General features: G+C 52.4%; 1 protein-coding gene and 1 pseudogene across 2 annotated transcripts in view; both read right to left on the bottom strand.

The window, feature by feature from the left end:
* PRMT8 (protein arginine methyltransferase 8) overlaps positions 1-27,960 on the bottom strand; it is a 78,373-nt gene that overhangs the window by 22,420 nt on the left and 27,993 nt on the right. For both annotated transcript variants that reach the window (XM_027093295.1, XM_027093296.1), the window contains exons 2-4: positions 23,171-23,356; positions 13,447-13,602; positions 11,326-11,389 (exon numbers count right to left, since the gene is read on the bottom strand). In XM_027093295.1, the coding sequence (XP_026949096.1) occupies positions 11,326-11,389; positions 13,447-13,602; positions 23,171-23,356 (406 nt within the window). The remainder of the gene's footprint in view (positions 1-11,325; positions 11,390-13,446; positions 13,603-23,170; positions 23,357-27,960) is intronic.
* LOC113613029 (forkhead box protein R1 pseudogene) lies at positions 9-10,034 on the bottom strand (annotated as a pseudogene).

The raw sequence follows: 27,960 nt of genomic DNA, 5'->3' as shown, positions 1-27,960 counted from the left end.
TTGTGGAACTAAAGGTCGAAGAGGGAGCGCATCACATCTGGCTGGCTCATGCACTGTTGGATACTTTCCAGCCGAGTGGAGTCCAAGGCGCGGGCCTCCTCTGCAAAGCGGCGGTGTCCCTCATCGGTCAGCTTCCAGAGGCAGGACCGGCGCCGTGTGCTGGTCCCACCCTGCGTGCTGACCGGCACTTTCCCAAAGCTGTCTCGGAAACAGAGATCGTGACGCACGGTATTCTTCCAGCCTTCAGGAGCCGTCCGGAAAAAGGGGAAATGTTGTCGAGTGAAACTGTAGATCTGTTGCACGTTGGGGCCACAGGGGGAACCGTTTCTTAATGCCAGTGCAATTAGGTGGAAGTAATTGAGAGGGGGCCGGGACCAGAGCCCCCCCTCCTGGCTGTTGGCTTGCCGAAGCCTCCGACTCTGGAGGGGGGCCCTTTTGTGAGGGGACGGGAGAGCCCCAGCAGAGCTGTCATCCTGGCCCTCAGCCTTCTCCTCCTCTGTGAGCTCCCAGCTGCCGGGGGAAGAGGCAAAGCACTTCCGAGGGGGACACTGGTCTGCAGAGAGTGATGGTGACTCCACCACTGTGGCCTCTGGGCATTTGGCAGTCTTCTTCTTTTGGGGGTGGCTGAGGGCACATTGGCCCTGATCACTCCCTGGCTTGCGTGGTCCTCCTGCTTCCTGCGCAGAAGCCCTGCCCCTGGGAAGGAAGGGTAGGAAGGGCTAGTCTTCACCAAAAGGCTCGGAAGGGGAGGGGGCTGTCAAAGCTCTGCTCCTCAGGGGCTGAGACCCAAGGGCGGGAACTCAAGCTAGAGCAGGACCCAGGATGCAGAAGGAACATTCACAAGGGGACAAAGCATGGGAGTTTTGAAAATGCAAACAGAGTACCTAATTTAGTTTATTCCGAAAAAGACCTGGCAGATATATGCCGGAGCCACCTGCCTAATCATTTGCATGCAAAGCCTGATTTGTCTTATTTTTGTAAACACTTGCAAGTGTTTTCTTTCTCTTTGCACATCTCTTGAAGCCTCTTCCGTAATGTCTGCACGTGACTGTGGGGCTATGGGTCGGTCCCTCCTCCTGCATTAATCACGACCTCCCTGAGGCACAGGAAGATGTTTTCTCCTGCCTCTGGTGCCCCATGGCCTCCACTCTGGGTGCCTAGGACAAGGCTCAACCATGATTCCATAGACAGGACTCCATAGGACCGTGGGAAGCAGATGTGGACAAGAACTTCTAACCCAGTCCAACAGACAGGAATGGACAGAATACTCCTCAGGTGCCCCCCAGTGAGAGTGTATGCTCTTCCTGATCTCTGCCCTAGCACTCCTGTCCACTAGCTGTTATCCTGATCTATATGGATGCAACAGATGATAGGTAGGGAGATAGATAGATAGATATAGACGATAGACAGATATAGACGATAGATACAGATGATAGATATAGATGATAGATAGATATAGACGATAGATAGATATAGATGATAGATAGATATAGATGATAGATAGATATAGACGATAGATAGTTATAGATGATAGAGAGATATAGACGATAGACAGATATAGATAATAGATAGATATAGATGATAGATAGATATAGATGATAGATAGATATAGATGGTAGATAGATAGATATAGACGATAGATATAGATGATAGATAGATATAGATGATAGATAGATATAGATGGTAGATAGATAGATATAGACGATAGATATAGATGATAGATATAGATGATAGATAGATATAGACGATAGATAGCTATAGATGATAGATAGATAGATATAGACAATAGATAGATATAGATGATAGATAGAGATGATAGATATAGATGATAGATAGATATAGATGATAGATAGATAGACGATAGATATAGACAATAGATAGATAGATACAGATGACAGATAGATAAATAGAAGATATATCATAGGTGCAGTGGATCACAGAACAGCAAAAATCACAGTTTCTGCCTACCAAATGCAGAAGGAATCAATTAACCCCCTACAATGCTGAACAGCCTGGACCTCTGTCCTCTTATCACCCTTCTGCATCCAAATATTTCTGGGAACAGGCATGACCCCCCCTCAACTTGGCTTGTTGAGTAGATGGGCCCTTTGTGAAAGGAAAAATGCACACCTCACTTCAGTCCAGCTGCGGCCTGGATTCCAGACCCCTTTCATCCCCTTGTCCAGGTGCTTTTGTGCAGTGCCCAACCTTCACAACCTTACGCTTGGGTCCTGGAGGCAGACGACTTACATTCTCGTTCCATCTGACAAGTAACCGCCATCAAATAGTTCCTCCCCTCTTTTCCTCAATTTCCTTATCGGGGTAAAACAGGAGAGAGATTGAACCTAGAAATCCCTCAGATACTTTGCAGCTCCAACATGTTTTGAGTCTTCAAATATGTATTGAGCATGTGTAAGGCATTCTGTAAGTTTGCCCGTGGAGACGGCTGACATCAATGAAGGAGCAGTGCCTTCACGTCCAGTCTGACTCTAAATTGCAGCAGTTCCTCAATCCTGATTTTTGAAAAAGAGGTTACATTTTTTCTATGGACCCAAATACAATCGCCCCCCTGAATCATCAGGGACATTCTTCCTGCTTTCCAGAGTCGCCACTAGCAACCACTGAAATTCCCGGATGTAAGTGTCCAATCTGCAAAATGCTGCCTCTTGTGGTGGGGTTGATGGCAACCCAGTGAGGGCACTGGGTTGTCTCCAAGGCCTGTGTGGGCACATGCAGCCCCGGGCATCTCGTCTCCATGGCAACCTTTTCAAGGGGGATCTCGGCCTCCGATATTTAGGCTCTGATTAGCTACCGGCTGCAGAAGCCCACTCCCAATCTGGATCCCTCATCATTAAGACTGTGTCAGTTCTCAGGATGGCACTGAGGTCGTCCTCTGGAGCTGTGCTTCTATTCCATAAGGATGATGAAATTTTGTTCAACCAGCTGTGACAGGACCCTGGCTGATAGGTTTTAGAAGGATTTGTCATACGTACGTGTACGATGGGGACCCAAGAACTCTAACCTGGGAGATTTTTCCCCTGTAACTTCAAGTTCTCAAATTAGACACCCAGATATTTTGGGGGGTTGTTTTCAGTGGGATATTTTTTCTTTTTGTCTTGAGTGATTATTACAGAAATGTAGTCATTCTGATTCCTGGTCCCTTGTTTGACTTTAAAAAAAAAAAAATCAGCCCAGACCCATCTCCTTTGGGCCCCTACTGTGTCCAACAGAGTCAGCTGACCCCACAGAGCCCAAAGTTCATGGTGTCCCCATTCAGGCCCCTCCCCGGCTCGCAGAGCAGACCCTGTGCCACAGAAGAGTGGGCGTGAGAGTCGTGAGCGTTAAGACGGAGAGCAGGTTACTGGGCCGTGGAGCCGCCCCGATGCCCCCCCCCCCCCGCCCCCGTGGCCCCAAAGCCACGTGACCCACACGCCTATTTGGGCGACACAGAACCGGCTGCACACCCCTCCTGAGGGCCTGACCCACCTCCAGCCTCTGATCCCCTCCTCTCCGTTATCTATTTCAGCTTCCTAGTTCCAGGATGGAGCAGAGCCCTTGACAGCTCACTGAAATCCTTACCGAGTGAACAGATGGATGAATAAGCAATTTTCAAAAGAGGACAAGGAGTTCAGAGACAAAAGATCTTCAAACTAGTCCTAATTCTGAGAATAAAACACCAGTAGCGTTTGACTAGCAGCTGGCAGAGTGATTTCATCTATGTTACCTCGATCATCTTCACGGGAACGTGTGTGGTTGGTTTTATTGTTCCATTTGTCTGATAAGAGGAGCAGAGTTTGGGACGTCAAAAGGGGAGCCCAAATCTTGGCCTGTCGTGCAGCCTGGTACACGTCACCAACCTCCCTGAGACCCCCGTCCTGCATCTGCGAGCGGACAGAATCACGACCCGACTCCCCACTGCTGTCAGCAGTGTACACGCTCCCACCGCACCCAATTCCGGCTCACCCATGATAGCACCGAAAGCAGGGCCGGGAGAGAACCTCTCGCCGGGCGGTGTGAGTCGGGTCCGGCATGCGTGGGCGACCACCCCATCCAAAGCAGACCCCCAGTTTTCTCAACTACTCCATCCTGTCCTTCCAAAGCACCATCACTGTTTGTAATTCTATTGTGATGCTGTGTGTCCACTTGCTTTCTGTCTGTCCCCTCCCTGAGACAGTTCCGTTCTCTGCCAACTCCACAGCACCTGGAGCAGGGCCCAGAGGGTGGCTGACAGCTGCCCCCTCCCCTGGAGTGGTGCACAAAACCCAGTGCTGAGATTATTCATGGGCCGCTTCTGATTGGTTAGGAAGGCAGCCATTGCCAGGAGCCACTAGTCCAGGTTCATTAAAAACAATTATATCTGATTAATCTCTTGCCTTCTTTGGACAGGGCTATTAGTCAAGTTAATGAATGAAATAATCATAACAATAGCTAACATTTATTAGCTGCGAACTGCACATCGTACACTGTTGTGTTTTACAAAGGGCTGTGCTGAGAGACACTTAACCATTGGGCTCTCCAGGAAAGAAGCCCTGATTTGTAGCATCTGCTGATTTCTCCGTGTAAATACTCCCACTGTGGCCAATTTCAAGCCACCAAAATGCCCACATCCGTTCCGCAAATTCACTGAAAATTTAACTACGGGCCCTAGCACGCCCTGGTTTTACATACGGTAATTATGTACGGCTCACAGTGACCCTCTGTGGTCCATACCGCTGTTATTCCCATTTCACAGAGCCGGAAACGGAGGCCCAGGAGGTCAGGTATCCAAGATCACGAGCTGATCTGCCGGAGCTGAGTGTGAACCGGCCAGAGCTCTTAATCACCGCGCCAGCCTTCCACAGGGGTCTGACAAGGCAGCCCCTCCGCGGCCTTGTGGCGGGGAAGCTGACCAGTGATTGTGAGGGTTCACAGCTGCTCCCCGACTGTATTCAAAGGTGCTGATTCAGAGCTGAACCAGACCAGCCCAGGGGAGCTGCCCCGCTCCCCCAGGGCTCCTATCAGCGTGTAGATGACACCACGCAGAGAACGGTGACCCCCAAAGAGTAAGGCTCTGGGGACTCCAAGTAGCTTGTAAGGAAGGACCAAATCTAACAACGTGAGGTTGGATGTGAATGTAAAGTGTGATTCTCAGTCTGGATGCAAAACGTCCACGGACCGGACGCAGGTTAGGAGCCGCTGCTCGGCAGCCACGGGAGGGTAGATTGCAGATCGTGGCTGATGCCCGCTCAGCGCCAGTGTGGCACGGCGTTCCCCGCAGCTGCTAAGCAGGCTGGAGGTGTTAGCAGGGAGGCATCTGGGCCCCTCCAGCCGCCTGGCTGGGTCCTTGGGTGGGGTGAGAGGGACACTGAAGCATGGCAGAGGAGAAGGGGGCTGAGACCAGAGCAAAGTGTGAGGGAACCGGGGGTGTGCCGCCTGTATCTGTGGGAGAAGGGCTGCCAGGTGAAGGGGCGTCCCCCTCATTCTCTGCAGTCCCCAGGCGACGACACAGAGCATGGGTCAGGCTGCAGGAAGGCAGGTTCCACCTCAGTGGAAGGAAGTGCTTCGAACAGTCACAGCCCCAGGCGACTGGTAGTGGGGTCCCCATCAGGGGAGTCATCCCAGGACTGGACGGCTGCAAGCATGGAGGGATGTCATAGGAACGGAGAATTCAAGCATCGTCTATAAGAGGCTTGGGGCGAGTGGCCAGGAATGAGCCAAGTGCAGAACTGTAGGTCCTTCCTACGTAAAGGTCCTTCCTTTATGTAAGAAGGACCTACAGTTCGTGCTTGTGGTTCGAGGCGCCTCACGTGCGTGATATCTAATCCCCCAGAAGCCCTGCAAGCTGTGCATGGAGGTGTCTCCTCCGTGGGGAGCCACTGACGAAGCCCTTCCTGCGGCCTCTCTGCGCATCGTGCTTCTCTCAGGCCTCTCCCTCTATGGCATTGACGCTCCAGGGCAGAAGGAGAGACGTGTCTGTCCCTGAGCTCCTTTGTCACTTTTCACAAGCGAATCCGCATCCTAAGCATCCCGGCAGCCCACTGGTCTCCTGGGCAGGGAAACAGAGGAAACGGGAGCTGTCGGTGCTGAAGTGCAAGAGGATAGTCTGAGCACGTGTGCGGGCCTCTCGGTGGCAGGAGCCACGTGAAGGCTGCACGTCCGCAGGTGGCTGCGTGGAGGTGTGCGTCTGCTGGGAACAAACCCATCCCGGGAGCCGTACGGAGGTGGAGAGGGAGGGAGATTGATTGCTTCTGGGTAGCAGGTATTTTATGTCCTGGGTTGTTATTTATGTCTCTACACCTACGCTCCCGAGACCCACACAATTGGCTGTTGCAGTGTTTCAAAAGCATTTCCATGGAAGCCAAGCTGTCCTCTTTCTAGTACACGTGCCAAGGCAGAGCGAGCTAGGGCCGAGGACAGCGCCCCGGGGGCCTCGCCAGCTCCACCCACCTGTTGCTACCCCCGGGGAAGAAGAAATAGAGGCGGCTTTGCCTTGAAAAGGCCCCCAGGACCGTGTGAGGAGTAGGACAGGCACGGGGCACGGGGGTGGCTATTCACCTGGGACAACACTTTGTCCCTCCTGGGCCGTCACCTCCTGGGCACAGGATCAAGTGTGAGCCATCAAACTACAGAGCAGGGAATGATTCCCTCCGGGGCCATGAGGCGGGCTGAGCAAACCAGATGCCACTAGCACACGACAGGCCGGGGGTATCTGAGGCCCCTCGGAGGGACCTGGCTGGCGGGGGGGGGGGGGGGGCTGTGTGCAGAGGCAACCTGGCTGCACCCACCGGAGGCTGAGCCCAGAGACGAGGTGGTCATACGGGGGGGCTGCCCAGCATGGGGGTCGGAGCCCAGCACAGGGTGGCAGGTGCGTGGGCAGGAGGTGGTGACAGTGGGTGACTGTTTACACACGGGGGCTGACCCAGTATGTAAACATATTAAGAAGGATGACAGCCAGGGCTTCACTGTCAGAGGACGGAATCACATGGAAAAGGGGGAAAGATGAGAGGAAACCCCGAGGTGCTGAATTAGAAGCAGGGGTCTCACATGAAGGCGTCCTGGACAACGTGCATAGATGCGGAAACATGCATTACATCAATGCATGTCCACGTACGTGACACCACAGACGTGAGCATGTGTGAGCACACACGCAAATTCTTCCCACGGAGACAGTCTGGGAGCCTCGACACCCTAAAATCAATGCACACACCTAGCCCCACGTCCTCATTTCTAAAAGCCATCGTCCACTGAGGGGATTCAAGACTCCGCAGAGAAATGGCTGATTCTAGAACAGAGACGTGGAAAGTACGAGATGGGCCTGGAACATTTGTCCCACAAGATAAGGAAGCTCACGCGAAGTGAAGGGGTTACGTGGACAGGACATAGAGGCAGCTCCAGGTTGCTCCCAGGAACCAAGTCAGGGAGAATTTGAGCATCAGATTCAGTACTGACACCAACAGTGATGACCGATTGAATAAGACAGGCAATTAACGGGGAGGAAGGACGTATTTCCACGGTTCAAAGTACCTCTCCCAGAAAACCTTACTAATCACTAATGAACGGGGAGATGGCTGGCGGACATAACCCAGGCCAGGGATCCAGGCAGATGCTGTCGCAACAGGACACATCTACACTGCGGGGACGCCACCCAGGATGTCGTGAGGACGCAGCATCCCATCCGAGGCATCCCTCCGGGACGGGTGACCTGAATCCAGCCGTGAGGAGGTGTCCCACGTCTCCAAACTGAGTGACATCCCACAGAACACTGGCCTGTGGTTGTCAAGCATCAAGGCCACGAAGGTTAATGGGAGTCTGACAGTTCCAGCTTGAAGGAAACCAGGACAGGACAACAAAGTGCAGTGGGCGGGTCAGAGCCGAGTCCTCTTGCCGAGAAGGATGCTATTGCGTCAAAAGCCCACCTCAGATGGAGCCTGAGCACAAGACCGTGACGGTGGTGGGAGCTGGCCTCCCGATTTGGATGGTTGCGCGTGGCTACGTAGGAAGTGCCCTTGTTTGTAGGAAACACGCACTAACATGCTTAGGGATGACAGGGCATCGTGTCAACAGCCTGCTCCAAGACTCAGAGGAAAAAACAGCTGTATTTGCCCCTTTTCTGTAAACTGGGATATTCCGAAGGTTTAAAGAAATAAGAGGAAAAGGAGGAAAGAGAAAAAGGAAGGGGAATAAAAACATTACAAGAGTTGGAGGCAGGGGAGGGCAGGAGGGACCTCGAGCTGTGAGCCAGAGGGGCCTCTGAGGATGCTGCCCCTCCCCTCCCGAAGGCCAGGGATTCCTCCCATTTGGGCGCCCGTCCCCACTCTGCTGTGGTGGCAGGGCCATCACCCTCTGCAGAGGACCGCGGTGAGCCAGGGAGGCTGGCCCACCAGACCCCAAAAGCTGGAAGCGAGAGAGACAGATACAGGGCAAGGGGGTTGGACAGACCCCCGAGGGCAGGAATCACTGTGCAGTGAAACAAGGGCAGAGGCAGGGGAGGGTCCAAATATTCTTTGGAGGCTCCTGGGGGCCCCCAGGGTTGAGACTCAGTAATTCGGAGAGGAATCTGGTCCCACAGGTACTTGCACACACCCTCCCGTCCTCAGAGGCTTGAACTTTCACTTTCAGGATTGGCAGGCGCTCCCGGTGCTTCCTCGTCAAACTAAACACACTTTGGGAAAGAGCACAGGAACGGCAGCCGAGAGCAGAGGCTCTGCCCCATGTCTCCTAACCTCAGTCTCCACACCTCTCAAGTGGGGAGAAACACTTGCCGTATTTCTCAGAGTTGGGGGAGGGAGGTCAGATGAAAACACGAGGACGCCAGGCTCCGTCTCCCTTGTAGAGAAAGAATTGGCCGGTTTTCTTTCTCCATCGTTCGTAGGCAAGTCGAGAGGAACCCTCTCTGTCCCTTCTGCCCGGGTCAAGGACTTTCCCAACGAGTGTGCAGAGACACCTTGCTCCCCCAAACAAGCGAGACTGGACACCAACCCGGAGGGCGGGGTGAGGGGATGTGAGCCACGTTTCCCCTACCCAGGCTGGAAGGACGCCTGGACTCTTCACGGCCCCCTCCACTTGCCCACCACCGCCCCTCACTCCCTCATTCCCTCGTCCCACAGCTTAGACTCCGTGGTCCATTACTGTGATCAACCACTGGCTCCTCCCTCCCTCCACTGTGTCCCCAGCGGCGCCCAGATCCAGCTGGCCCTCCCCTCCGCTCCGACCGGGGCTGCTGGACGTGGTTGGGAACAGTCGCACACCAGGGAGGCCGGGGCCCCTGCAGGTCTGTGTCTGCCCATCTCCAGTGGGCGCTGACCCTCCCCCGCACCAGCCCTCCCTCCCTCCCTCTGCAAGACCGTCCCATCACTTCTCATCTCCCTCCAAAACCCTCACACCCTCCCCTCCCTGTCTCCCGCGCCAGCGACGGCCTCTTTCTTCCTTGAGAAAATGGAAGCAACAAATCGCGGCTTCCCTCCAGCAGCCCTCCTCCATCGGACCCACACTCCCCATGTCCCCTCTGTTACCGTGGCTAAGCTGTCCCTTCTCCAAGAAGAAGACCCACTCCTCCACCTGTGCTCTGGATCCCACCCCCTCTTACCTTCTCAAAGTCCTTGCTTCTGAATTTACTTTTTCCCAAATCTGCAATTTTTTCTATCTACAGGACAGCGGGATTGTTCACGTTTCCATATCTCCTATCCTTAAAAACCAACTCCCTTCCTTGGTCTCACCTCTCCCTGTCACTACAGTTCCGTTTTTCTGTTCCCCCATCACAGCAAAAGGAGTTATTTACAGCCCTTCCTTCACAGTCTCTCCTTAACCAACTTTACCTGGACTTCCATCCCCACCCTCCATCCAGTCTGCGCCCGTTAAGAACCCCAATATCCTCCATCGTCACAACCGTTCAACGGTCACGTCTCTGTTCTTATCTTACTTGATCCGTTGGCGTCCTCCTCCTTTACTCCTCTTTCCCGAAGGTCCATTGACCTCACTGACTGTATCTTCTCTGCCTCTTGCGGCCTCTTCTCCTCTGCTTGACCGTCAAATGTTGAAATGCGCAGGAGCTCCATCTTTGGCCCATTTCTCTCCTGTATCTCTATATTATCCTTGAGGGAACTTGTTCTGGGGCTTTAAATAACATCTAAACGCTGAAGACCCCCAACCACAGAGCCTGACCCTCCCTGGAACTCCAGATTCATATCCGAGTCTCACTCTACACGTCCACCTGCATCTCCCCAGGGATCGCAAACCTACCCCATGCCAGGGAGAACCCTTGATTTCTCCCTCCTGTCACTCAGCATTCCACCAGCCACTCTGACTCAAGGCAAAAAGCCAGCCCTGCTCCCGTCTTGTTTCTCTTGCCCCAGGCAGTCTGTCAGCGGGTCCTCTGGCCTCTATTTCCCAGCATCGCCCAAGAGGTCATTTTTTCCCACCTCGATGGCTGCCACCCTGGCCACACAAGAGGCCTAACCGCCCCCACCCCCCGGCCCCGGGGCTATGAAGTAGTCTCTTCCCGCACACTGATGCCTACAGCCTATCCCAACCCATTCACCATAGAGAATGCTCCTCCGCTGCTTAAAATCCTTCAAAAAGTCTTCATCATCCTTAGGAAGAAAGTCCGACCTTGTTTTCCTAGTTTATAAACTAGGAAATGAGTGATGTGGCCCCGCTCAGCACAGGGCCTGGGGACTAAATCCCATCCCGCTGACTGATGGGAGATACAGAAATTCTTCTGATCGGGGACGCTTGCGGGGGTGAGTGTGTTCAGGACGGGTCCCAGAGGGAGGGGCCGGGGATGTCACGAACACGTGGGAAGGGAGTGAGGAGAGGAAGGGAAGGGAACGCACATATCTTTATACTCAGACTCCAGCTGCAAGAAGGTCCCGCTCCCGAGGGCAACCTACTCGCCAAGACAGCCCCATCGGCGGCAGGGGCTGTGGCGTGAGAGGACTGCATCTCTCCAAAGGAAGAGCCTGGGGTCTGGGGGGACGCCACTAGGTGGGTGTCAAGAGAGGTGGGGCTAGGGTTCGTGGAGCGAGAAGAGGTGGAGGAATGGTTGCCATTTTGCAAAACTCAACAGATGCCTACAGCTGGGGGCCAGGCAGAGGGCTTGGAAATGAAGGCTGTAGCCTCAGGCTGGGCTCACTGGAGGCTGCGCTGGGACAGACGCGCCCTTGGCCGACCTGGCAGGGAATGCGACCCTCGGAGCCCCGTGGGCACAGTCCTGCTAACAGGGCCTCAGCTGGCCTCCACGTTTCCAAGGCCAAGCGCTCTTATGTCAGTCTCTGCCACCCAGACAAGAAAGTACGAGTCCCCTCACCCGCTTCCATCCACGGGAAAGCACGCAGAGGTAAGTCTTACTGTTGTCCAAGTGGTTGGCCTTAATGATCTTCTCTGAATAGTCAGAAATACTGGAGCATTCAATCTAGAAAGGACACAGAGCAAAGGAGGAAGAATCACTGTATGTCCAGGGCCAGAGTAACAGACGGAGGGGCAGAGGTCTGGAGGGGTGAGGTGACCTGCCACAGCTGCACGGCTACTTCGTGGCAGATGAAAACCTAACCCGCGGCCCTCCCGACTCACGGGCTCTTCCGCTGGTCTGCCTTTGCCCCACCATGGAGGGCCCAGTCTCTGAGCTGGGAGATCTGGGAGGGGCTGGCAGGCCTCACTCTCCTGGCACAGTCACTGCCCTCCCGGGAGAGGAGGTGGAAGGCAGAGACCCTCAGAGTGGCTGTGAGCCTCCCTGAGGTCATCCTCCCACCCCCAGCCCTCCCTGGTTAAACGGCACAGTCCAGGGCCTCAGGGCGTCTTAAGATCCTTCCCCACCCCACGGGCAGACGCCTGTTAGCTCTCATCCCTTCCGCAGTCTCCACCTTTGAAAGAACTGGTTCTTTTGAATCTAGAAGTCTTTCCAGGCTCCCCAGATCTCCTAAGCAAAGGGCCAAGGTACTTGAGAAATTCGCTGACCATGCGCTGAGAGCAGGACCTTGTGCGAACAGACCAAGCCCCAGCCTGGGGTTAGGAGGCCTGGGCCAGGCGGGGAGGCCAGGTTGCTGGAAACAGAGGGAACCCCGCACCTGGAAGAGAAGGACGGGCAGCCCTGCCTAGCCTGGCTCAGCCCTGGGCTCCCGTCCCATTCCGGAGCTGAGCTGGGGCCTCAGAGACACCCTGGGAGGGAGGGCGGGGCGTTACAGGGGGTGTACGTCCTGCCCTGAGGCTCTGTGAGAGCCTTGGAAGTGGAGTCGGTCCCTTGGCCAGAAGCCCCCATCCTGGAGGGGAGGCCCCGTGAAGGAAGGAAGGCTGGCCGGTGGGGAGGGACAGTACCGTGAAGGACTTGACCTTGGGCGTCCGGGCTGGACCCGTACCCTCAACACGCACCTCAGGTGAGTACATCATAGCTTTCCCGGTCAAGGCTACAACAGAGGTGTCTTGAGACAGGTCAGGGGTCCCAGAGACCCCCTCCAGCCAGGGCCCTGGACCTTCCGGGTCAGGCATGGAGGAGGATGCTGTTCCTGCCGGGGCTTAGGGACAGGCACTGATGGGGGGACACGGGGACTTGGAGGGCTCTAGTCAACCGGGAGCCAGGGGGGTCTCAGGACAGGCTGCGGGATGACCGAGCTAACGAAGCCCACTGAAAGCTCCCCGCCAGCCTCTGCGCTGGGCTGTCCTGTGCACGGGCTGCGTGTTGTTTGACTGCAGTGTGCCTTGAATTTTGATCAAGATGAATTCCCATTTTCCAGCCCTAGACCCACTGCATTTTTCAAATGTCAGTCGGAAGCTCAGAGCTCTTCTTTTTCAGTTTCTTCCCAGCTCCGGAGCCTCCCAGCCCCCCGTCCTCAGGCTGTGTGCAGCTGCATTGTGGGAGCCTTCCCAGAAGGTCCACCACGACCACCTCTAGCTGGAGAGGCAACAGCGGCCAGAACAGCAGAATTAAATCTACCAACTTGCCTTTAAAGAACAGAGAGAGAAGACCGTCTTGTTACCACCTAGGGCCCCGACTATACTAATAAATACTGAGCACTTGACTTACGCCAGGTGCGTTTCTAAGCACTTGGCTTACGTATAAAAATCACTCATTCCTCACAGTCACCCTGTGGGCGAGGGACTGGAATTATGCCCATTTTACAGATGGGGAAACCGAGGTACAGAAGAGAAGTGAATTGTCCAGATCACACTTCTCGGGAGTGGAATAGTGGAGATTCCAACCACAGCTCACAGGTGTAGCCACCCTGCCCTGCCACCACAGCCCACAGTAGGGCTAAGGACTCTAAGGTAGTGATGACACCAAAATGGTTTCAGAAAAGTCAAAAGTCCCCCACAAATGTCAGCTACTCCGGGACAAGGCCAGGAGCAATGCCCAGGTGACAGGGAGCCCGGGAGCTTGCCCACCTCCTGAGAGCTATGTCTGACTTCCGTCTGGAGGGTGTGACCCCAGCAAGGAAGCGTCCCCGCAGAGGCCAGTGGAGGGAGTGGCATGCTCACCCCAAACACCTTCTTGGCCCCTGCTTTGGCAGCAAACATGGAGAGGATCCCAGTGCCGCTGCCCACGTCCAGTACGACCTTGTCCTTGAACACGTGCTTGTTGTGATACATGGAATTCCGGTAGGTGAGCGTCCGCACCTCGTCCTTCAGCATCTCCTGTATGGAAGGAAAGGTAGAGCTGATGTATTCAGGGCACCTGGGCGCACACCTGTCAGGTCATGGGCCCAGGGCTGTCCCGACGAATTCCTCAGGGACCTCAGTTCTGTCATGGGGCAGAGCCACGGAAGAGTAGCTGTGCCAGGGGCTCCCCACATCAGTACACACAACGTCCTAAAACTCTGCCCCTTACAAGGCGAAAGAGCGCCTTGTACCATTAAAGGAGAAACTCACGTCCAGACCTGGGAAAGCTCCAACTTAACAAAAACCCAAAGAAAGGAGCAATACAAACACAGCATGAGAGATTTAAGTTAGACCTGAAGCAGAACTTTCTGCCATCGTGAGAGAATTGTCGTGAAACAGGTTATTAAAGGAGGCTGTGTGTGTGTGTGTGTGTGTGTGTGTGTGTGTGTGTGTGTACTTTTTCTATTTGCTTGGGGTTTTTTTGTTTTGTTCTGTTCTGTTTTTTTGTGGTATGCGGGCCTCTCACCAGGTGGTGAACCCGAGGGGCTCCCAAACACGCGGCACCCACGCCACGTCAGCCTCAATGCCGGGGCTGGCAGCGCCTGTTCTGGTAGCCAGAGAGGAGGTGCAAGAGGTTGGTAAGAGGGAGGCGACAGCCGGGGTCTGCATCCTGGCTCTGATGCTGCCTGGCTGTGTGGCTTCAGGCAGGTTACTTATCCTCTCTGTGCCTCCCTTAAGGGGACTGCAGTGTCCACTTCAGAGTGTCATTAAGAGCATCACAGGAGGGGACTTCCCTGGTGGCACAGTGGTTAAGAATCCGCCTGCCAGTGCAGGGGACACAGGTTCGAGCCCTGGTCCGGGAAGATCCTACATGCCGCGAAGCAACTAGGCCCGTGCACCACAACTACTGAGCCTACGCTCTAGAGCCTGCAAGCCACAACTGCTGAGCCCACTCGCCACAACTACTGAAGTCCGCGTGCTAGAGCCCATGCTCTGCAACAAGAAAAGCCACTGCGATGAGAAGCCCGTGCACCGCAATGAAGAGTAGCCCCCGCTCGCCGCAACTAGAGAAAGCCCGCACGTAACAACGAAGACCCAATGCAGCCAAAAATAAATAAATATTTTTAAAAAGCTATAAATTTCCCTCTAAAGATTGCTTTAACTGCATTCCACAAATTCTCATATGTTGTATGTCTTAGTCACTTCAGTTGCTATGACAAATTACCATAGAGTGGGTGACTTAAACATGTATGTCTGGCAGTTCTGGAGAATGGGAAGTCCAAGATCAAGGTGCCAGCAGATCCAGTGTCTGGTGAGGACTTACTTCCTGGTTTGCCTTCTCCTTGTATCCTCACATGATGGAGAGCAGAGCAAGAAAGCAAGGCCTCTTATAAGGGCATTAATGCCATTCACAAAGGCTCCACCCTCATGACCTAATTACCTCCCCAAAGCCTCACCTTCTAACACCATCACATGGGGAGTTAGGATTTCAACACGAGTCTTGGGGCGGGGGTGGGGGGAGGGGCACACAAACATCAGATCATAGCACTGTGCTTTCACTATCATTCAGTTGAGAATATTTTCTAATTTCTCTTGTGATTTCTGACCCTGTTCTCAGTTGTTGCCTAATTTCCAAATATTTGGAGATTTTCTAGATAATTTACTGTTTACTGGTTTCTAAATTAATTCCATTATGACCAAAAAAGCATACTCTACATGATTTCAGTCTTTTGAAACTTAATTGAGATGTGTTTATGGGCCAGCATATGATCTATCTTAGTGAATGTTTCCATGTGCACTTAAAAAGAAAATGTGTATTCTGTACTCTGGGGATGCAATGTTGTATAAATGCCTACTACGCTGGGTTGTTTGATGGTGCTGTTCAGATTTTCTACATCCTTACTGTTTATTGTGTGTGTATCTGTTCTATCAATCCCCAAGAAAGAAGTGTTCAAAAATCTTCAACAGTGGGATGTATTTTTCTCCCTCTAGCTCCGGAGATGTTGCTTCATGCTTTTGAAGCTCTGTGCACACATGTGTGATGGCTTTGTAATCAGTCACCTTACCAGGTGGAGCTATATTTCCCAGAATTGTCTTTCTACTATGTCTCTAGTCAAGGTGGTTCGTGAGGGAGATTCCCACGAGAATCAGAAGATACAAAGGAAGCAGGAAGCATTTTGTAGTTCACGTTTGTCACTGCTGATGGGTTGGTCCACCTTGTTGGCATGAAGCAGCAGCTGGGCTTACAATTGCTCTGCCTTTGCCTTCAGCCTCTCTGACTCCTGTGCCAGGTGTGTGTGTATCTAGCTCCAAGGTGAAACACTCCAGCCTCTATAGGATATGCTCCCCACCAAGGTCAAAGGCAATAGAATGGATGTGTGCTTCAGCCCGTCCTCATAGGGTTCAAGCTTGTGCTTATGAGTTGTAGCTACTCCTGATCTCCCCTTAGTTTGCATTCATAGTCGTTTCCTGGTTACCTACCCTGTAACCTACCTACTTCAAGCTTCAGCATCAGACATGGAGACAACAACCTTACACAACTGCATGAGCCAATTCCCTGCAATCCTGAACTGAACTTATACAGATGCTTCCATGGTTGAGCCCCGACCGATACAAAATTTCATACCAAGAATAGCTCCTACGGAGCAGAATCTAAGAATGGGTCCTCTGAATTGGTTCTGAGTTTTCTGGAATTGGTTTTCTGATCTGATTAGATTTAAAGGCACTAAGAAGTCTATTGCCATTGGTGAAGAGGGCACTGGTGAAATGGCAAAAGAGTTACTCAAGTTTTAGCCTTAGACACCGGTGACAAAGTTCCTACAGAAGGCAAGACTCTGGATGACCAAGTATTTGCCACCTTAGAACATTTTAGTCAAAGTAAGGAATGTAATGGGGTGGATTTGTTGGTTTGGTCATTGCTAATTGTGCTAGAAAACTTAGAAAAAGAAAATGATGAGCTCAGGGATTTAAATTCCCAGCTCAAGGCCTTCATATAGCACCTGAAAACTTCTATGACTTCTGGGGAAAAAAAGAAAAGAAAAGGAAGAAAATAAAAGAAAGGAACAAAAACCTTATTTTCTTGCAGGGTCAAGATTTCTGAAAACCAAAGCCAAAGTCTAATCCTGCCTGAATTACAACACAAATTGAATTCCCATCCTTGCAAGGCCTCTTTTGTTAAAGTTGAGTCATCTGTTGGGAAAGAATAGGGTCCTGAAAATTGGAATAGGAACATACAGGCAGATTCTGATGAAGCTGGGACCTCAAGTTCCTAAATTACCGTATTCTCTGCCAGTAGAAACACCTTCTACCCCTGCCCAAGAAAGTTCATTTTCCTTTTCCTGAAGAGTCGTACTGGTGTCCTTTGAGGTCGTTGCTAGCCAGGTAATGTTAATACTCCTCAGGACCCATCCCCAAAAACCCTATAACTGGATTTGACTCCACGCAGACCCCAAAGAACAAGGCACAAAGAGTGACCCATGAGGAGGTGTGATACACACCAAAAGAACTGCATGATACTTCTAACATATAGATTGAAATATAGGGAATAGATGTGGGGATGTATAGTAAGGGTGAGGGATCAAGATGGAGGGAACATAAAGTTGGATTGAGCCAAGTCTATTGACATAGGTCCACTAAGCAAAGATTGTGGATTCACTGTTTTACCTCCAGGGTCTTGGAATGCCTCTAACAGTTGGCATGGTTGATTGACTGAAACATGGACCAAAAGTTAGTCTACACTAAATGAAGTGGAAACGCCAGAACTTCCTTGATCTGCTGAAGAGGAAGGCATCCAAAGACTTCAGGAGACTGGAATGTTAAAATCCATCTGTCACATGAGCCTCGCTCAGCAATGCCAGAGAACAGACCTCTCACCGCAGCTGTGAGGAAGAAGTGTATGAGGGAAGTCCAGTAGCCTTGAAGAGCTCTGTGTGCCCTTCTCTATAGATCAGAGATTACACTGGGAACTGAGATTCCTAGTTGCCACGGGAACAATATCCAGCTAGGATCTTGGGGTATCGGGGACCAAATTGTAGTGTGTAATCGCCAAAGATGAGGTGGGCATGGCTACTGCAAAGGAGAGGAGAGCCAAAGCAGTATTCAGGGCAGTCGGGCTCACCAAGACCTACGGTGCTGGCCAGTTCATTAAAGTACCTCTAGAAAACAAACAGTGGAAAACACACTAAATTCTGACTTGATCTGTTTAAGCAGAAGAGTTATAGGTCTCATGAATGGAAGTCAGGCTTGAATCACCAAAACAGGGAGTCATGGCCCCTCGGTGGATTCCCAGACCTGAGCCAATTTATAGATGTAGGAGCCCTTAAAGGAAGGGGAGGCCATGTCACATGAGGAGAAACCCTGTATGTTGACAAAAATGTGTACTGTTAATCTTTCTCCAAGTCTTCCCCAAGATGACCTGCAGGCATTTGCCAGCATGTGTGCATTGGATAAAGGAAAATAAACAGATTTTTGAGGATAGTTGGACACTGGCTCTGAACTATTGGAACGCTAGCTCCATGAGACCCATTAATCCAGGGGACTAATTCCAGGAAACCCACATCCACATCCAATTTGCCGATCTGACCTGTGCAGAAGAGAGATGGAGCTTGGAGAATGGCTACGGATCATCGTAAACGTGATCAGGTGCTGACCACAACCGCAGGGGCCGTTTCAGATGTGGACTCATTGTCTGAGCAAATCAATCCAGAGAGTTGCTGGGGTTTTGTTTGTTTGTTTTGTCAATTTTAGACATCTATCCTCTGTCTTTCTTCAAACATTTTTTTCTGTCCCATTCTTTCTCTTCTCCTCTGGAATTCCAATTACTCACATGTTTTACCACTGAATTCTGTCCTCAAAGTCACTGAGGCTCTGTTCACTTGTCAATTTTTTTCTCTCTATTCTTCAGTTTCAATGATTTCTCTTTCCCTGTCCTCGTGGTCATAGATATTTTCTTCTATGTGTCCTATCTGTTATTGATCCCATCCAGCGAATATTTGGTTCAGCTATTGCATTTTTCAGTTGTAGGACTTCAATTTCACCTATTATATCCATCTCCTCCTAGAAATGTTTTTAAATCGCATTTATTATAGTTATTTACAAATCTTTATTTAATCATTCCAACACCTGGGCTGTCTATAGATCTGTTTCTATTGACTGATTTTTCCCTTGACTATGAACCAAACTCTCTTGTTTCTCCACAGGTCTTATCATTTTTATTTATGCCATAGATGGTGTCCAAGGATCAACAGTGGTGAAGTTAGTCTGTTGTTGTTCTTTTTCCAGGAGGGAATAGCCTTTCTTTCGTTAGGCAGCTAGAATAATGGGCTGGTCAGTTCAATCCAATCAGGGTCTGAGCAGGTTTAGGAGTTGAGTAGGTTGGGATGCGGGACTTTAATTCCTGTATCAGGGCCTAGGGCCCCACAGGGGCTAAAAACATTTGTGTTTGCTTTTCAGCCCAGCACTACCTCCTGTGTTGCCCCAAGGCTTATGTCTTTGGTCATATTAGAAACTGAATAAGGTGAGGGTTTGGTTAAATTGAGTTCATGTCTGACTCTTAACTACTTCGAAAGTGAGCTCAACCTCTCCCTCCAGAAGCTCTCTGGAACCAAATGCTGCAAGACTGCTCGACATCAAAAGGACAAGGCCTCGGAACTGCGAGACCACAAGACGGTATCCCTAGAACCAGGCACAGGGCACGGTGTGAAATTGGTGCTCTGTAACGACAGAGCCCAACTCCTGCACACGAATCATAGCTCCAAAGTTTTGGAGCTCTCCGGCCAGCCCAGAACATCATTTAGCATTCCGTGTCTCAATCTCTTCATCTGGAGAATGGGGTAAAAAGAGAAGCTATTTCATAGGGCTGTTGTCATGACTCAATAGGTAGAGTTAGTGTTACAAAAGTGCTACCTCTTGCTCTTTGTGAAAACTGTGACCTTTTCATCTCTGTGAAGAAATTGTTGAGGGTGAGTAAGGAACGGAGGCAGAATAATGACAAAGGTTCAGAAATCTCTCAATCATACTCGTAGTTCAAAGTTCTCACTGCCTTTCCTGATGGAATTAGGTTGGCCCAGTATCTCTGCAGGTCCTGTTGCTGCTAAAAGGGATCCCCCCAAGGGGCCCCCTTTAATTCATTATCTTTCATCACTTCTTCGGCCCCCCTTTCCCTCCTTTAAGGCTCCAGCCCACAGGAGTTCATTCCGAAGGCACAAGTTCTGGGGGCGGGGGAGAAGTTGTGGCTTAGCAAGGCTTCCCCTACTCACCCTGTTCAAAGAAACGGTCTCTCCCCACCCTTCCTGCACCCCTGCTTTAATCACCCCTGAAGGAGAATAGCCCAAAGACGTCTCCAGACATTCAGCCAGGAGCATGCCACTCTTCAGTGACAACAATTCCCACCCCCAGCTGTGGGTGACTTTATCTGCTGCCCACTGAACACATGGCAGCACATTGACTAATTGCTGGGAAATGAGGCCCTGAAGAATCTATTTCCAAAAACCCTGCAGTAAGATTGTGAAAAGAAGATAGCTGGCCAGGAGTGGGCTCAGCGCCCAGGGCTGGGGGGCTGGGAACAGGGCCCCACTGGGGCGGATTCTTCTGGTAGCTGAGGCCCCATGCCCAAGGCTGACCGTTCAAGATGCCGAGAATTCAGAGCTAGGATCTCAGAGGCCGTGGGGCTGGGCCGCTCCCCTCTGTGCACAAGGACACATCTGTCACATCTGCTCCTGTCCAGGACTCCTTTCTTGTCACAGAGGCCCTGGTCCGGAATGCACAGGCCCCTGACCTCCGGAGGCTGAGCATGGAGTCATCTCAGGAGAGGCCATGGGATGCAAGAAGAAAAGCGTCCAGAAGCACCTCCTGCTGTGCTCTCCAGCTCCCTGCACTGTCCCCCTGCCACTCGGCACTTCTTGTTTGCATTTATAGACTAAACCACCCCTATCCAGCCTGCACCATGTTTCCCAAACACTCACTGATCACCGTTAATCAGCGAGCTGGCAGTGCCGCTGCCCACCCGTGTGAGCATCTTGTTAATGACGGGAAAAGGCTGCCAAAGGGCCAGCTCGGCTCCGGATGGGACGGCGAGACGTGGGTCTTGTCCAGACTGCGGAAGCAAAGGCATCGCCACGAGCCGTCTGGCACGGAAAGGAGATATCTTGTGTTTGACAACGAGAAATGAACAGGCCCTGTCTGCAGAGAACGACGGTAGGAGGCCATCTACTTGCCCTCACCTCCTTTTACAGCAGATGATCGTGGAGCCCAAACAGGCCGGAGGGGAAGCTCAGGGATGAAGGGAGGCCAGCTAGCTGCCCCGGCGTTAAAGACCTGTGCATTTCCCCAGGAGCCAGGATCTAGGCCTGGCCCCCAGCAGCAGCAAGAAGGATTTAAGCTGGGTGATCAGAAGTACTTCCCAGTGCGAAGAGCTGCTAAAAGTATTCTCGGACAGGTTACTAAGGAGAGAAATGAGATGGAGACCTGAAGATCCTTTACTCCAAGTTCATTAGCTCAGTCTGCACTGTGTTTGTGGATGTGCAGGAACAGGTCTCATTTTTCTAGCAATACCTGAAATGGAGGGAGCCTGGCACATACTATATGTATCTGGTGGCCCTGGGTATCTTCTCCCAGTGGAGATCAGACGCTCCGGATGCCCGGCCTTCGTGGGGACCAGGCAGTGCCTGAGTGATGAGATGAGCTGCTGTTTCATCAAACCCAGAAAAACCAGACAGTGTGCGGAGCGCCGGGGAGCCCCGTTCTGAAGGAATCATAGAGATGTAACAGCACCGGAGGGCACATCCTAGGTGCCTACGTGTGCTGCAGGGAGGGGTGGGAGGAATCAGTGGGAGGGGGCTCTGCGGGGCTGGGGCCTGAGGACGGGAGGGCGGATGGGAGGGGCACACTGTCTTCGGCTGGTCCCTAATGGGGGTCCAGGCAGGCCCAAGGGGGGCATTTTAGGATCCCTGGAACTGCTGTCTCTTCCCAGCAATCTGCTCTGAGACAGGTGCCCAAGGACACAGGACTGTCCTTTAATTAGAGGCAGGGTCTTGAGGAGGGAAGCTCTTGAAAGCACCCTTCCTCCCTCCCAGACCTTCTCACCTCTCAGGCCTAGGACTGGGCTCCGTGCACCATCGCAACCCCACCCCAGTGGAAGCCACCGAAAGCTGCAGCCTCAGCTGCACAGGCCCCCCTGGGCCAGGCCCCCAGAACTAAACACAGGGCCCAGCCCCTCCCCTGCAGGCCCCAGGCCTAATTAATGCTCCGACGGGGAGAGCAGTCCTCAGGGGCCAAACCCCTCCACCCTCTACCTCCATGGGAAATTGCAAAAGGACCAGCAGGAACAAAGCCAAAGTTTCCAGAAAGAAAGAAAGGCTGTACGGCCTGGAAATTAGGAGATGAAGCCCCGGCTCCCCCACACGTGAAGGTTTCATTTCTAGCTCTGCGTGTATCAGCTCGTGACCTTGCACGGAAAGGAACCAGCAAAGATGAATGAAGGTTGATAAGATTCGTAAGGTCTTATATCCTCATCTGTGAAATGGGGACAAATAATAATACCAACCTCACAGGGTTGACCTCAGGAATAAATGAGCCAGTGACATAAAATGCTGGGAGCAATACCCAGCGTGGAGCAGACACTCAAAAACTTGTTGCCTGTTACTTAGTAAACACACTTCTGGCAATGCCGCATCACCGTTTGGATACAGGAAGGGTTTACAGAAGCATCTAATTGAAAGGGGAGCTTTGGGACTTGTTTTCAAAAAGCATTTGCATAGCGAGCAAGCTTTTGTTCCTTTCTCGATGTCGTCACACTGAGGGGATAACAGAAGCACCTTCTTCATAGAGCTCTTGGGAAATCAATGAAACGACACATATAATGTACTCAGAAGAGTGGCCAGCCCTGAGCACGCACTCGGCTCGTGTCAGCTGTTTATTTGGGGTGAGGAAGTGCTGGAGATGGTGGGGAGGGAGGTAAAAATACTGTTGTGGCCCCCGCTGCAGCCAGGAGGCCTCTAGTCGGGTAGCTCTGTTCTGTTCTACAGCTAACATCAATCTTCCCTGCTATGGAGGAAGACAGCATTGAGACATAAGAATTTCCTGAGAATCAATCAGGGTGTCAGACAGAGCCAGGTTTCCAAGGAAGCCTGCTGACTCTTCCCTGGAAGTGCTCATTGGTCCAGGATGAACCTGAGGGCTCGTGCCTGACTGAGGACTGGACATCATGATGCCAGAAGGTCATTGTGGCCTTGGGACGCTAGCTGCAAAGCACCCGAGCTTCTGTAGCAAAGGACCAAGGACGTCCGGTCCTCCCGGACCTCCCAGGCTCAGGGTCAGGAAGAGGCGAGGGTGCTAGGACCCTGTAACAAGGACCACGGAAGCACCCCTGGCTCTCAGCTGAGGGGCACCCATACACGTGCTTTCACGTGCTCACCTGCTCCAAGCCTGGCCCTGACCCCCCGCCTGTGGGGCCCCCGGGATGGAGACAGGGCCAGGGCCCTCGAGCGACGGGGAGAACTCCCTTCATGACAGCAGAGAGCTGCACACATGGTGCTGTCCAAGGAGACGGGGCGGCCACAGCGGAACTGGGGTTGCCTCGCTCGGCCACCAACACAGGATGCTGTACCTCGTGGATCCCAAAGTGGGCGTAGGAGTCGAAGTAATAGTCCCTCGAGGTCATCTCCTCCGGGTTCAGCAGCTTGGACATCTTGCCCCGTCCCGGGCAGCTGGGCTGAGTGGACACGTGGTGGACACACTGCACAGGCTTGGCTGGGACGACGGGCTGCGGGGGCTGCGAGGGTGGGCTGCTCACCTGCGGGGAAGAGAAGGAGCAGGTGTGAACAGCACCCATGAGGTCCTGCCCTCTGAGACTCTACCCTCCCTCCTTCCCCCTCCCGCCCCGCCCCAAGCCGGCTCCAATCAGCCCCAGCAGCCCCAGCGAAGGGGCAATGGTGTCCCCAGGCTGTTGGCTGTGCTGTGTGGGATGGTGGTGTGCTACCCAGGAGCCCAACCAACCTGAATTTAACCCAGTTCCGTCTCCTACTAGTGGGTGACCTGAGCAGATCTGGGCCTCAGTTGGCCTATCTGTTAAATGGAGACAATAATACCATCTCTTAGAGGCGAATAAAGGGAAAGATGTAATGGCATCACACAGCATCCCAGAGCAGAGTGGCTGGAGTATGGATTCCAGAGCCAGCCCCCCGAAACGTGAATCCCAGCCCCGCCATTCGCAGCCACACAACCTTGGACAGAGTTATTCACCTCTTGATGCCTCAGTTTCCCCAACTCTAAAACGGGAATAAAATGGTCCACACGTCCTAGAGTCATCCTGAGGGTTAGACAAGTTGGTGTCTGGAAAGTGCTTAGGAAAGGGCCCAGCGCATCGTGAGTCTGAGTTCTTAAAATGAGTCCCACCTGCGTCCTTAGGCAGCTCAAGCCCCTGGACTTCTCTCCACCCCGCAAGCAGCACCTGGCCCCCAAAATGCAGGTTTCTTAGGTTCTGGTTTCTCACACCTGTTGTCTTGCGCTCCACCACCCCCAGTTTCCGATTCACAGTTTTACTCTGAACATCAGCAGAAGTTTCCTCTGAAATGCAAGCGCCCACACTGACAGCCAGCCTCCTGCCAGTGCACTGCCCTTTCCTGGGTTCCCCGACCCTGACAGCCAGCTCAGCTCCACACACCACAGCTGCTGCCCGGCACTGACCAGCGCTTCCTCCTCCACGGGCTAACGGGAGGACAGAGGAGGAGATGGACGCCCAGAGGCTCAGAGTTCACTGCAGAAGCATTGTTCTGCCGGGAGAAGAAACACCTTTCCCTGAAGTGTAGGGAATCCAGATGTGCACGGCACAGCAAAGGCCTCAAAAGGGGCAGAATTCTGAAAAATCTATTTTCAGTGATGAGTTAATATTTGTGAAGAGTTTAGAACAGTTTCTGGCATAGAGTAAGTGCTCTGTTATTGTTATTCTCATTAGTAGTAGCAGCAGTACTCAGAGTACATTAACATCTCCCTATTCTATGCCTCAGTTTTCTCATCTGTAAGCTGGGTCAATGCAGACTTACTATCTCCTTTCTAGCAAGGGAAACAGGGAGGTCCTAGAGCAAGATCAAGAAATCCGAGTCCATCCCCTCCATCATGCCCAGAGTCCCAGGCTGGAGGGGAGCAAGCTGGGGAGGGTGGGGTGATGGTCCTGTTTTCCTGGTGTATCTAGGCTACAGCCTCTGGGAAATAGGCAGACTTCCCAGTTTAGCAACATCAGGTTTCAGGTCGGCACGATCCCGGGCTGTCTGGCAGCAGAGGCAACGGGCTGCCTCATTAGAATGCAGCAGGTGTGCCCACCCTCCACTTGGGATGTTGGTCACGGCCTCCAGGAGGCTAAAAATAGACTGTCAATTGCACACTCCCGTGCTGGCTGCAGTCACCTCTAAAGCTGGAGGAGGCTCTGTGCCTGAAACTCACCCCAATCATGACTCCATTTAAATATATTAAGGAGAGAGAAAGTCCCAGCTGGACCAGGCTCTTGCATGGTCAAGGTCACAGGGGCCTCCTGCACCCCTGAGCTCCACTCCACCCTGAGTTCAAGGTCCCTTTCACGGGGTCCCCTGAGATTCTTTCGACGGTGCCAACTTACGAAGTGCCCATCACACACCATGCATCACGCGTCACGCGTGGCATCACGAGGCAAAGATGGATGGATTCAGGGTCCGTTCGCCTCAATAACCACCGGTCACGGGGACAAAGAGGTGACTGTGAACCAGGCCCTGGGGCCGGAGGCTGTCAGCCCAGTTCGGCCTCCTGCAGAGGGGGACTTGCGCTCTGCCCAGCAGCTAACAGGGTGCCCTGTCCCAGGAGGCTGGGCCTGGGGTGGGGAGCAGCAGTGGAGTATGATCCCCAGGCATCACCACCTGGGCTGGTGCTCCTTATTCCACAAATACCCACTGAACATCGGCGGCTGTGAGTGCTGTATGGTCCCGTGGAAGAAACAGACGTGCGGGAACCGTGCCCTCAAAGGACGCTGTCTGGTGGAAGCGGAAGACCCCGAGTCTCCACTGGATGACGGAGAAAGATTTGTTTTACAAGAGAAGGTCAAGCAGGTTGCTCTGGGGGTTCAGAGGAGAGAGAAGTCACTTCAGTGAGAGAGTCAGAGAGGCCCGGGATTGCTGGGAGCTTTCTCCACAGATTGTGGTGGGGGCGACAGTGGGAGGGAGCTCTTGGAGGGTGTGGCTTCCGCAACCAGGAAAAGCGTGGAACAGCAGTGAGTGCTCCTGGGGAACGCGGCCCAGATAGTGGGAGATGGGGCTGTCAGAGATTACAGCCAGGCTAAAAGGTTGTATTGATTGATTGATTGATTTTACTTATTTATTATTTTTTTTTGCGGTACGCGGGCCTCTCACTGCTGTGGCCTCTCCCGTTGCGGAGCACAGGCTCCGGACGCGCAGGCTCAGCGGCCATGGCTCACGGGCCCAGCTGCTCCACGGCATGTGGGATCTTCCCTGACTGGGGCGCGAACCCGCGTCCCCTGCATTGGCAGGCGGACTCTCAACCATTGCGCCACCAGGGAAGCCCCGAGGTTGTATTTAAATACGAGATGACGGGGTGCTGTTGGCAGTTTGTAACCAGGGAGTTCTAGGCTTGAGCTCTAGTTGGGGAAAATTGATGCGCTGGTAGCCTGCAGGAGGGGCAAGGGGGAAGGAAGAGGGGGGCACTCGGGCTGGGGAGGCAAGGTATGACCTCTGAGGCCTCTGGTTCCAAAGTCCAGTCAAGAGATAACGAGCCACTGTGGTGTCAGAAGGGCTGCCTGCAAGAGAACTAGCAGAAATAGACCCACAGGAGTTGGCAACTGGCGGAACGGAGGGGAGAAGAGAGAAGCTGGAATCAGAGATGACTTCAACATTTCAAGCCTGGGTGGCTAGGAAAGTGGTGGTGACATTAACAGGAATGAGTGAGTCAGCAGGAAGAGCCATGTGGGGCGGGGGGAAATAATGAACTTCGGTTTGGCTCTGAGAAGTTGGACGTGTCATTGCATCATATAAGGAAAGATGTCTGGCCGGCAGGCAGTGATGCCGTCCCAGCCGGTAAATACCATAAACACAGCCGAAAGGTCAACGGTAAAGTGAGAAGCACATCTCTAACATACATGGCAGACACAGGTTAATAACCTTAATATGGAGAGAGCCCTGACAAGCCAGTCCAATCTGACACTGGACAGAGGATCTTACAGTCAATTCACATGAGGCTAAACGCAAACGGCAAATTAACGAGCTGCAAATATATTAACCTCTCTAGAAATCGGGTAACTTCAAATGAACACAGAAAGTTATAACTTTTAAATATCAAATAAGCTCAAACCTCCCCCTTCCAAAAAGACTAAAACGGCATTTGTAATGGTTGCAGAAAAGTAGGTGCTGACATAGACCTTTAGTGAGACTTCTGGGAAACTAGTTTGACAAAATGCACTGAAAAGCACAAATCCTTTAACCCAGCCATTCCATTTTTGGGAATTTATCCTAAAGAAAGGATCGTGGATAACCTTGAGCACGTAGCTGTACGAATTTTGTGACGACACTATTCGTCATGGCAGAAAATAAAGAGTCAACCTGGGGGTTCCATGAAACAGAACCGATTGTACAAACTACGGGGCGTCCACACTGGAGGCTACACAGCCACTTCAAATGTCGCAGAAGAGTGTTTAATGACAGAAACGTGATCGTGACAAACTGTGGGTTGAGGAGAACCAGTGGGAGATGAGTACACAGTGTGATCGCATTTTTAGAATTAAAACGTTTTCATGCTTGTGACTGAGGAGGGGAAGGCACTGGGATGGGCCGCAGTTGTCACGGTGCTTGTTCACGGGGCTGTGAACAGTGCACACTTTCCTTCCTTGTGCTTGTTATATATATTTTAAATGTATGCCACTAACAAGTACTACATTTGTAAACAGCCAAAAGTAGAAATTGGGAAATGTGATCCCAGACCTCGGACGGGAAACTGAGGCTGGCTCTCTGGATTTGGAAACCATCTGCAGAGCGGAGCTGAGGGGTTCACTTGGGAGAGACCCCCAGAGAGGGGGTAGAGGGAGTGAGGATGGGGCAGAGAGAGAAGCAGGAAGCATCCTTCTCTGAGGACCTTGGAGGTACCAGGGGACCTGGGGGGAGAGGCTTGGGAGGACGTGTCCTCATGCCTCCAGTTCTGTGACTGCCCCTCCTCTGAAGATGTGTGACCCAGGCGTTGTACTCCAGTGACCAGACGAGGGCACTGAAACAAAGCCAACCTTTGTCTAGCCTCATGTGTCCAGAGGACGCTGTGTTCAGGAAGTTGTGCAGTCACCTCTAAGGCTGGGGGAGGCTCTGTGCGTGAAGCTCACCCCAATCTTGACTCCATTTAAATACATTAAAGATAGAAAAAGTCCCAGCTGGA

Source organism: Aethalodelphis obliquidens, unplaced genomic scaffold, assembly GCF_003676395.1.
Source record: "Aethalodelphis obliquidens isolate GAN/ISIS:26980383/991018 unplaced genomic scaffold, ASM367639v1 scaffold83, whole genome shotgun sequence".
Lineage (NCBI taxonomy): Eukaryota > Metazoa > Chordata > Mammalia > Artiodactyla > Delphinidae > Aethalodelphis > Aethalodelphis obliquidens.
This window is presented reverse-complemented; position numbering and strand designations above follow the sequence as displayed.